The following is an 11364-nucleotide window of genomic DNA, read 5'->3' on the forward strand; positions in this document are numbered from 1 at the left end:
ATTAGTGTGAGGACTCGCAAAAAAAAAAAAAAAAAAAACTATTATTTTATGCCTAATTTATGGCTTAATAAATTATTTAATTGGATTTTATTTCCAAGGAATATTTTCTAGTCTTATTAGACCTAAATACATGGTAATATAACTTCGTTATATTTTTAAAATGATTCGTTTCGAAAATTAATTCCCTAGAGCGCGTTTCGTAAAAATAGTGAATAGTACTTGGAGATTTTATCCGCGTAGTAGCACAATAAGCTTGGAATATTGGAGACTTGTACTATGGTCCTAAAATAGGTAATCTTATGAATAAATATTCAAGTGATAGTTAGTAGTGTAATCGTTATAAGAATTTTCCGACAGTTTCGCGTTATAGCGTTAAATTTGACGGTACGCGTTTTCACGCGCGCGACTTCGATTGAGGGACTTTAGACCCTTATTCCGGGACAATTAAGAGTGAATAATATTTACAAGAATATATATACCTTGGAGGTTTAGTTCACTAGTGAACCAAACGCACGAGAAAAATCGAGTCCAAATGCATCCTAATTGCACTATTTCAAGTTGACTTTGAGATGCATTTTGCACCACACAATGAATCTTTCTTAGGAAGCCACAATTGAACCAACACTCCTTCTCTCCTCACTTCACTTGGCCGTGCAACAAGAAAGGAGAAGAGCTCTCCATTGTTCTTCATTTTTCATCTTCAATTCATGCACCAAAATTCATCCAAATCACACCAAACTTGGAGACCACTTAGCAAACCCCTTGGAGATTATATCTAGCTAAGGAAGAGGGGAGCTTTCACGGTTTCTTGGAACTTTAAGAGGGCCGAAAATTCTGATCTTGCAAACCAAAGGAGTAGGTAATGATCAACCCATGGATTCTTATCTTTTAGAGATTATATGGCAAGATTTAACTCATGCATGCACTTAGTTACTTGATTATGGTGTAAAAATGTGATTGTGGGCTCTTGGAATTCCCACACTTGGGTTGTTGTTGTTGATTTGATGATTGATGGTGATTATATTGTTGGTTTAGTGATTATAATGATGCATTAGTGGTGGGTAATTAGTAGGAACTTCATTGGGTGTAAGAAGCAAAAACTTCCGATTCTACCCCTGTTTTATTCGGCCATTTTAAGGCCAGTTTTTAATGAACTAATGGCTTGAATTGGATGCCTATATGATGTATTAGAGGTGTGGAAAATTTCATTGAAAAATAATGAGGTTTGGTTGGGCAAATGAAATTTTTGTTCGAAACTAGCAATCTGGAAAAAACTGATTCGCGTATGATCTGACCAGTGGTAGTATTTTGGCCATAACTCTGTCCTCGGGTGTCAAAATCAAGTGCCGTCAGTGGCGTTTGAAACTAGACATTCCTAGCTTTAATTTGAGATAAAATGCACGTTCTGATTCTTTGTGAGTGATCCGAACCAAACGTTTTAAGTTAGCTGTCCTGTCTCTCGGATTTGCTGGAATGGCTTGTTGAGGCAGCAACTTGAGGCTCAATTTTGAGCTGGTTGCTTGCCGAATTTCAGAACATTTCCTTCTGTGAACTTTTAGTCCCGTGAATGTATTTTCTAACGCCATAAACCATGCCTCATTCCGAGTTAAATTGATTGAGTTGTGACTAAAACAAGAGGACTGCCCTGTTTTGGAAAAACGTAGTATTTGGACTGATTTGGGGCAAAACTTGGGAATGATTTTATTAATTGAAGTTCTTGATGCTCATCACTTACCAAAGGTATCATGGATGTGTCTTAGACCTTTGTTTCACAAATGAACCATGTTCGGATAGTTTTCTTGGTTAAACGATTTGAAATTGTGAAATGAAAGTCACAAGGCAGATTGCCTTAGAATTTTTCCTGAACTTTGGTTGACTAATTAACTACCTTCCCGAGGGTATTTTTCATTGAAATTTGACAGAGGAATACCTTGCATATAGGAGTAAAATACTGCCAATTTTGGCACCAATTCAAGTTCGTTTCGATACCGAATTAAATTGCTAGTGTTGGAGGCTCAAAACTGGAAATTCTTCTTCAGTCTTGAATCTTCCTCAACTTTGAGCTACCGTATCTCGGTACTCGAAACTCCGATTCTTGATCCGCTTGTTTTGTTATAAACCTCACTTGTAACACTAATTGAGCTGTAAATTTCAGAGGCCGGTTTGCAACATGTGAATCGTGCCGAATTTCCAAAGTTGGCCGAAATCCAACTTAATTCTGCCTTGTACGCCGAACCTGTACCTTCAAGCTCATTTTTGAATACCTTCCACTTAGATTCATGGAAAAGTGTCTTTTAAGAACTTTTATTACTTTCTAAGAGGTTTCCAACGGTACCAAGTTTTATAATTTTGGACCTACTGAGTGCAAGATCTGATTTTTCTAAATTTGACGCGCAAAGCTGAAATTTGCTGATTTCTTAGAAAATGAAAATTTGAAAACTTGTTACTCCTTCTTGATGATAATTGATCGCTTTAAACTTGATTTCATGAAGGAAATCAGTTTTTCTTGTGTTAATAAAACCTCACTTTTGAACCTTTATTTTGAGTGGCTAAGGTTCTTGGTTTGAGGTATTGACTAGTCCAAATAAGCGTAACTCCTTTCTTGATTAATACGAGATTGTGAGTGAAAAATACTTGTTAATTGCTTCAGGTGCTCAAGCGAGTCTTGAAAAGAATCCCGGAGGGGACAACTAAAGATTTTCTCGCTCAATTACTTTTGAATTGGTGAGTGTCAAGTGCATGACTTGTCGTGTTTACTTGATTTACCTGCTTATATACGTGAATATCACTTGATGAGAAGAGTGTGTACTTTATCGCACTCGCTCTCCTTTACTTGCACTTTACTTGTATTAACTTGGTTTTCAAAGTCGATTGAGTGAATCTCGTCGATTAAAATATACCCGTTTTCGTGTGCGTGTCGTGTTGCCATGCATGTCGTGTATGTCGTGCGTGTCATGTTGTCGGGTGGAGTGAACCTCCTCGACTTATGGGGACGCCCAATTCTCTTAACCAATCTTACAACTCGAGCCGGCATGGGCTTGGTCGAGAAGTTTGATAAACCAAGAGAGTAACAAAACATAACTTGATCTTTTGAGATCTTGTTCGGCATACTCGTGGAGTATCGCCCTTTCCGTGCGTGTTCAAAAATCAAAACTTGATCTCTTGAGATCTCGTGTGGCATACTCAACGAGTATCGCCTTTTTCGTGCGTGTTTGGTTTCGGATCCGAGAGGGTGGAATGTTGGTCGGAGGAAGTAATAAGTGAAGTTTCTACGGATAAAATACCCACCAGGATAACGGAGTGTCATCACGAGGGGGTATCGGATCGAGCCGTGGCGAAGCAAGAGGAAAATAGCTCCTGAGAGCTCCTATATCCTTGAATTTTTTCTGTTTATTTTTCTCGCTCGAATTGTAAATTACTTGAATATTGGGATTGTTATTTGGACAACGTGCTTGCATGTGTGTTTTCTTGGCCTCACGAGCGTTTCGCTCACCCCGTAGATTTGTTTTCCTTAACAGGAATGGATGGAGTGAAACTCGTTGGAACCCTTTGGATGTACTTTTGTATTAGGGTTTCAATTGTATTGACTAGACATTTTGGCTATTGTATATATTTGGGAATTGATGTATCTTTTGGATCCTGACGTAAGAATTGGATAACGGATGTATTTTGAACACGTGGTACAAGACTTGGATATTTGTTTATGGAAGCGATTTTTCCTTATTAGACTGGTATAAATTGTTATATATTGTTAAGTTTGAATTGATTTGTCTCGAGTCCTGGCGAGAGCTAGGCAGGCGTTCCGCGGATACCCTTGGGTTCGCCCTTGGGAGAAGTGGGGGCGTCACAATTAGAGATTGTTATATGGATGAGAGTGGAGAGACAAAAGGATAACCATGTATTAATTATAGTGACAAGTGTCACCTTGTGATGGAATCTTAAGTTTTGACCACTATTCATAACTTTACCATTTAATCAAAATTGGCCAAAAATCATCTTCATTCTTTCCCCTCTTGGCTGAATTACTCTAGGGAGAAAAGGAAAAAAATCTTCAACTTTCTTCATCTCAAATCTTGCTCAATCATCCAATCTAACCGATTAAACTTGAGTTTCCTCCATAAAACCCCTTAGTTTAGTGGTATTAAGGTTGGTAGTGAAGTGGTTTGGAAGGCTAAGGTACCAAGTTGCTTCTTTTCTTGGGTTTGCAAGGTAAGTGATCAAGGAACCTTTCCTTTAATCTTGTTAATGTTCAATTGATGGCTTATGAGAGTTAAATAGATGGTTTTAGGTGTTGTTTCATGCCTTGTGGTGGAAATTGGTGAATTTTCATATTTATTCATGATTTTCTGTTTTCATATGATTAATATTGTGTGGCCATGGATGATGGTCTAGTATGGGATAGTATGAAGATTTGGTATGATAATTGTAATGATTAGTGGAAAATTTCTGGTTACCCCTGGTTATAGGCCGAATTAGCCTTAGATCAAAACATGAAAGTTGTAGATAATGATTTTTATAGTTTCTTACAAAATTTCAGCTCAATCGAAGCAACGTATCCTATGAAAAGACCGAAATACCCCTGCTTCCCTGTTTATGTCCGAACCTACTAATCGCTTCTGTAATTGGTTAGTTTGACAAGGAATACTACTGATTTGGCTGATGATGTTTTCTTAAGACTTATAGCCTTGTATCGTAGCTTTCAAATGACTTTGGAATCACTTGAATTGGAGTTGTATTTGCTGAGATATGACTGAATGAATCTGGACTGCCACAGTAAACTTCGAATTGGAAAATCTGGGGTTGTTTTGGTAAATTTGACTTAGATACATTGCAAACTGGACTGAGTGGTCTCGTTAACATTGTAGCCCTTTCTCTTAGCTTCGAAACGGTGTAAATTACACCTCAATCTGACGAGGATAGCTTCAGTTGTGTTAATTCCGCTAAGCAACAGCAAATCTGCCTTTTGTTTTCCAACCTAAACTTCGTTTCCGCATATGTCCTAGTTTGATTTTTCACTTATACGTTCCATATGATTTTACTATTCGAGCCTTATGGTGGCTCTAATTAAAGGTGTTTGATAGCTTGTGATTTGTAGATGTTGAGGTTTGGTTGGAAAGTAAAGAAAGACAAGTGAAATGCTGTCAAATTTTCGTGGAGCTTCTGCACAGTCTCGGGAAATTTGCTATATCTTGATGTACGAATGTTGGAATTGAATTCTGTTTGTTGTGTTTTAAACTAGATTCATAGGGCTATAAACCATGTAAATTTCAGACCCTGTTTGTGTCTTTACCATTTATGGTGATTTTTCGAAGTTGACTGAAATATTGTACCTGTTCTGTCTTTCACTGGATAAAGCAGCAATTTGAAGCTTGAATTTGACTGACTTGCGTTCTGAATCTTATGAGGATGTTTTCTGGAAAGTTATAGGCCTTTGAATTTATTTTCCAATGGTATAACTTTTACTAATTTTGGACTTACAAAACTTGAGATATGATTTTTCATATAGGGTTGCGCGAAACTGGAAAATCCTGTTTTCCTAGTATCGACTTTACTTTCATTTTCTACTTCAAATTTGGAGTTGGTCAGTCATTGTAGGTAGGGCTTTGAGGTTGTTCATGCCTTTAAGACTAATTGTTACCTTTTCACTCCGAGGTCACCTCAATGGTTCTTTTGACTAGGCATATGGCTCGTAACCGAGTCTCACTTGCGAATTCCATACTAGGTCTTGGAGTCGAGTCTTAAGTGTTTGCCTTGATTGTTCTAGGAGGTGCCGGCGATTAAAGCCACACTTGGGAAGGAAACGTTTGAAGTTATCCTTATTTGAACTGGTGAGTGTACCACTCCCCTGAATTATTGCTAAACTGGTTTCCTGTACTTGCAAATTGCTAGTTGAATGTCTTTCCTGACTGTTTATCTTGTATGAGACGAGGGTGTACTTTATCACACTCGTTCTCTTGCCTGTACTGAACAAACTGGAATCTATTACTTGTACTTGTTACGTACTTGAACTTGTTACTTGCACTTGTTATGATGTCGTTTGGAAGAGTATCCAACGACCTTCCTGTTAAACCTGAGCTCAACCTCATGGGGAGTTAATTAAATCGAGCCAGCGAGGGCTTGGTCGAGATAATTGACAATCCATGGGTGCCTGTTCCTGGGGAAATCTTTGGGTATTGAGACTCTTGATTCCGGTATACTCGAGTATTACCATTCCTGTTCCTGTTTGGCGTTCGGGCCCGGTAAGGGGTATGTTTGGTGTATGGGATTTTGGCGTTAAAGTGGTGATCTACTGGATTGGTTCCTTTATTTGAACGTTGATGGAGGGTCAACAAGACTGGATCAAGTATAGCAACGGGGATTTGGCTCCTGAGAGCCACCTGTATCCTTTACATTGTGACATTCATTCATTTCTCGTATTTGATGTGAATATGTGCCTCCAAAGTGCTTTCACATGAATTCTACTAATTCTACTGTTTATACTGTTGGTACCTCATTGAGCTTCTAGCTCACCCCGTTCCGTTATCCTTGTTTTCCTTACAGGAAACCACCTTCTGGAGACTCTGATATTTTGAAGCATGAGTTGAGCTAGTTTTAATCTTCTTTTGTGTAGCTCCTCGATGTATGGAAAACCTTAATTGTATCTTGGTCCAACGTTTTCCTTTTGAATTGTAAATTTGCAGACATGTGTATACAAAAGTGTTTAACCATGTTCATGAGTTATTTTGGTTTGGAAATGTTCTGTTCTAGGGTTGTAGAAAGTGGTTATGCTTGTTTGGATTTTCGGACGGTGAATGCTTTCTTCTCGACGTTCTTTTGAGCGTTTGGTAGGATTTACGTTTGTTCTGGATCTATAGTCCCGGCGAGAGCTGGGCAGGCGGTCCGCCGAACCCTTTGGTTCGCCTTAGGGTGAGGTGGGGCTGTCACACTTCCTACCATTTTGATAAGTGATCCAAAACTTGAGGAATTAGAAATGAACGTTCAAAGTTTCATAGTATTTCACTTTTAGCCTCAAATGTTTTGGATAGTCATACTTCTTGCCATAACGTTCTCTATTATTTGTTTGCAGCCTTAATTTGGTATTTGTTTTCAAGTAAGTTGTAGAGTTTTAATTTGTATGGTTTTGTTATTTTTATTATTTATAAACTCCCCAAGTACAACAAGTTTAGAGATTTTTTTATACTATTTTATTTTTATATAGAATTAAAATATATTTATAGCGTTATTATGGCATCATCCGGTTGAACCCCAACTCAACCGATTGAACCCATTGACCTTTGATCCTTAAGTTCATCCGGGTCACTTCCCAGTCCAAGTTTAAAAACATAGCTTAGGATAATGGTTATTCAGGTAAAATACCATTTTAGTTCCTTATCATTGGGTTGTGGTCCAATGTAATCAACAATCTGGCATAACTAATCAGTTTGATCCCATATTTTAACAAAAGATGATCAATATAAGACTTTTAATGTCAAATTGGAGAATGATAATACAAAAGGTCACTTGCAGTGCACGTGCAGCATTAAGACACAAGGATAAAATATCAAATGAAAAAACCCTTGATTATTTCAGTCATGCAACCGTCATCCTCATTTCCCACTTGAAGAACAGAAAATCCCTAAGCTACAATGTTTTGAAAAGATCTCAAACAGAATCACAAGCTCTAATCAACAATCAAACTTCCAAAAATTGAACTCGCCCTAAACCATATTCATGCTTTTAGAAATTAACTCCTTATCTCGAAGCAAAAATTTAGAATAATGAAGAGTTTTCACACTTATGTACCAACAAATCCAAGATTATAGAAGAAAAAATATGTCAAAATCATTTTTTTTTGACAAAATTTCGTACATGGGGGAGGGATGACAGCCACTACAAGAAAATTGGCCTTTTGTGACAATATTCTCAATGACATCAAAAAAAGTTGTCACAGTTGAGCAAATTTAGTGATGACTTTTGATGTTATCATAATTGACCGAGGGTAGACTCGTCATCAGTGATAACACGGGATTAATCGTCACAATATGAGTGGCGCGCAACAGGCCTGTGTGGCGGGAAATCACCATCGTGACTGACGACTTGAAAAAAAATTGTCACTGAAATGGGCCTTATAGTGACTACTTACAATGTTATCACAATATGGTTACCGGTTCAAAGTTAGTGACAACTAGGGGTGTTTCGCGAATCGAGCTGCTCGCGAGCCGATCGCGATCGCGAGCAGTTCGAATACGAGATCATCTCGAGCTCGTCAATATCGAGCTCGACTCAAGCTCGAGCTAATTAAGTCGATCTCGAACTCGAGCTCGAGCTCAAAAACATTAAGCTCGTTGGCTCGCGAGCTCAATTATATATATATTTTTTATTTTAATAGTAAAATTACATATATATCCCTAATATTTTATTATTTGTTAAAAAAATTATTTTTTTATTCATTTTTAAAAATAAAATAAATATTTTTTATGTTTTAAAAATAAAATAATATTAATTATTTTTTTTATTTTTTAAACTCGAGCTTGATATTTTGAGTTCGTCGATCTCGAGCTCGAGTTCGAGTTTCACAAAATTAACTTGAGCTCGGCTCGATTAGCCAAAGCTCGACTCGAACTCGGCTCGTTTGCACCCCTAGTGACAACAATTAGTCATCACTGTCTAAAGTAATTGTTCCTAACTCACTTTCATTAATTCTACTATGCCACCCTAAATTTTTCAATATTGCCCCATATGTTGTAAATAAATTTTATTAATTCTAATATGGCACCCTATCTTTTACATTTTAGCCCCATATGTGTTAAATTAATTTCATTAACTCTACCATGACACCTTATCTTTTGCAATTTAGCCTCATGTGTAATAAACCAATTTCATTAATTCTATTATGGCACCCTATCATTTACAATTTAGCCTATATTTTTCATTAGTAAAATGGGGAAGGTATTGTAATAAAAATGTATACATATTTTATAATTGTTCCAAATTTAGTTAGTAACTTGTTATGAAGGTAAAACAATATCATGGACTCCCTATCTAGTTCTCTTGGCAACACATGAAAAATTAGTGATCGGGAAATTACTTGTGTGATGACCTAGGAAAATGTTGTCACTAAAATGGTCCATATAGTGACCAACATCATCATAGTCGCTCAACCGGTTTCGAGGTAGTGACAACAATTATTTGTCATTGTCTAAAGTACTTGTTCCTAGATCATTTTCATTAATTCTGTTATGCCACCCTAACTTTTGCAATTTAGCCCCAAATGTAACAAAAAAATTTCATTAATTCTACTATGACACCATAGCTTTTGTAATTTAGCCCCATATGCAGTACACTAATTTCTTTAATTCTACTATTACACCCTAACTTTTGCAATTTTACCCCATATGTAGTATACCAATTTCTTTAACTCTACCATTACACCATAACTTTTGCAATTAAGCCCTATATCTTATTCGCCAATTTCATTAAATCAACTATAGCACTCTAACTTTTGCAATTTAGCCCTATATGTAATGCACAAATTTCATTATTTGTACCATGGCATTCTATGGTGTTGCAATTTAGCACTATTTTTATTAGCAAACTATATAAGGTATCTTAATAAACTATATATGTATACATATTTTATAATTTTCCCAAACTTAGGTAATAATTTGTTATAAATGTAAAAAAATTCATACATTCCCCATTTATCCAAATGACAACATGGTGGAAAATTAATAATTTGGATAATCTAAAAATAGAGGTAGTCAATAGTAGAATTTAACAATAAAACTTAACACGAAATTTAGTCTAATCCTAACATTTCCATGATCAAAAGGTTGTTATTAATTATAGAAGCCATATTTATCATTTATGAATTGGTACATATACCAAATAAATAGATTTAGCATTTCGTACATGTATTTGCAAACTATTTTGATTGTTCAATCAACTAATTCAATTGTCAGGTCTTGTGAGACTGCAAGTCATACATAATTGATAACACAACAAAATGAGTACCAAAAAGATTTTAATTAAAAGAGTGCTTATTTTTTTGAATCGTAAACATATTTCTAACAACATTTTTATTTTTTGAACTATTTTATTGTATAATAAATTAGAAAAAGTCCTATATTAGTTAAAATTGGTAAAAAAAAATCTGCCCAACACACTAAATTGTCATATTCTATTATTTTAACACAACCTGAGAGTAAAAAAAATAATAAAACTCAAAACAATAGAAAAACTTAATTACATAATGATGAGAAAAAGAAAAAAGAGAGAGATAGGTGAAAGGACAAAGAAAGCGTGCACTTCTTGCATCTAAATAAGGAAAAGACGTGCTTTTTATATGTACGGAACTAAGAGCGGCAAACTATAAAATTCAAGTGGCGTGGCGGGCTGAAGGGACTTTAGGAAATGACACCGTTTCATTCTGTGTCCTAATAACTTAGCCAAAATTTAAGACATCTAAAACGCAGTATACCAATTCACAAACCTCTCACCCCCATCAGAAATGGCTTCGCCGCCGCTCTCCCTGTAGTTACCGTTATCCGTCTTGAGAATGAAATGGAGGCCGACGCTAACTCCCTCCCTCTGCCTGACGTCATGAAAGCCCCAATCCGGCCCAACATCCTCCAAGACGTTCATCGCGACATCTCCAAGAACTCTCGCCAACCCTACGCCGTCTCTAGGTCCGCCGGCCACCAAACCTCCACCGAGTCCTGGGGTACTGGTCGCGCTGTTTCCCGTATCTCTCGTGTTCCTGGCGGCGGTACTCACTGTGCCGGCCAGGGTGCCCATGGCAACATGTGCCGCGGCGGCCGCATGTTTGTTCCGACCAAGATCCGGCGCTGTTGGCACTGCAAGGTCCCAGTCAACAAGAAACGGTATGCCGTGGTTTCTACCATCGCCGCCTCTGCAGTGCCTTCCCTTGTCATGGCCTGCGGCCACCGCATCAAGTCTGTCCTGCAAATCCCCTGTGTGATCTCCGATTCAGCTGAGGCCATGGAGAAAACCTCCAACGCTATCAGTCTTCTCAAGAAAATTAGGGCTTACCCCGATGCTAAGAAGGCTAAGGACGGCCAGGGTATCTGCCCAGGAAAGGGTAAGATGCACATTATTAGACAATACTACTAGTTAATCGAGATATCAGAGCACAATTTTGTAATGTAGTGCATGCAGATTACTTTTTGTACAGTTGCTTTTCATTCATAAAGGCTTAACATTATGATTATTTGAAGCTTATTCTTTTCAATTATTTGTCGTTACAAGAATTCCAAAAAAATTTAAATTTTTGGTAAGTGCTTCAAGTGCTGAGGTTTTCTAAAACCCTTTCATTCTACACGAGTAATTGGGAAGGCATGGTGTCAGGACTCTTAAACCTGAAAG

General features: G+C 37.2%; 1 protein-coding gene across 1 annotated transcript; it reads left to right on the plus strand.

The window, feature by feature from the left end:
- The first annotated feature begins 10542 nt into the window (after nt 1–10542).
- LOC113757171 (60S ribosomal protein L4-like) lies at nt 10543–11112 on the plus strand. The gene has a single exon (XM_027300580.1). It carries the CDS (start codon nt 10543–10545, stop codon nt 11110–11112), a length of 570 nt encoding a protein of 189 aa, XP_027156381.1.
- The last annotated feature ends 252 nt before the right edge of the window (nt 11113–11364 follow it).

This window comes from Coffea eugenioides, unplaced genomic scaffold (genome assembly GCF_003713205.1).
Source record: "Coffea eugenioides isolate CCC68of unplaced genomic scaffold, Ceug_1.0 ScVebR1_27;HRSCAF=118, whole genome shotgun sequence".
Classification (NCBI taxonomy): domain Eukaryota; kingdom Viridiplantae; phylum Streptophyta; class Magnoliopsida; order Gentianales; family Rubiaceae; genus Coffea; species Coffea eugenioides.

What these genes read in the sequence shown, in the direction of transcription:
- LOC113757171 (XM_027300580.1), top strand. Translation starts at nt 10,543, where the DNA reads ATGGAGGCCGACGCTAACTCCCTCCCTCTGCCTGACGTCATGAAAGCC.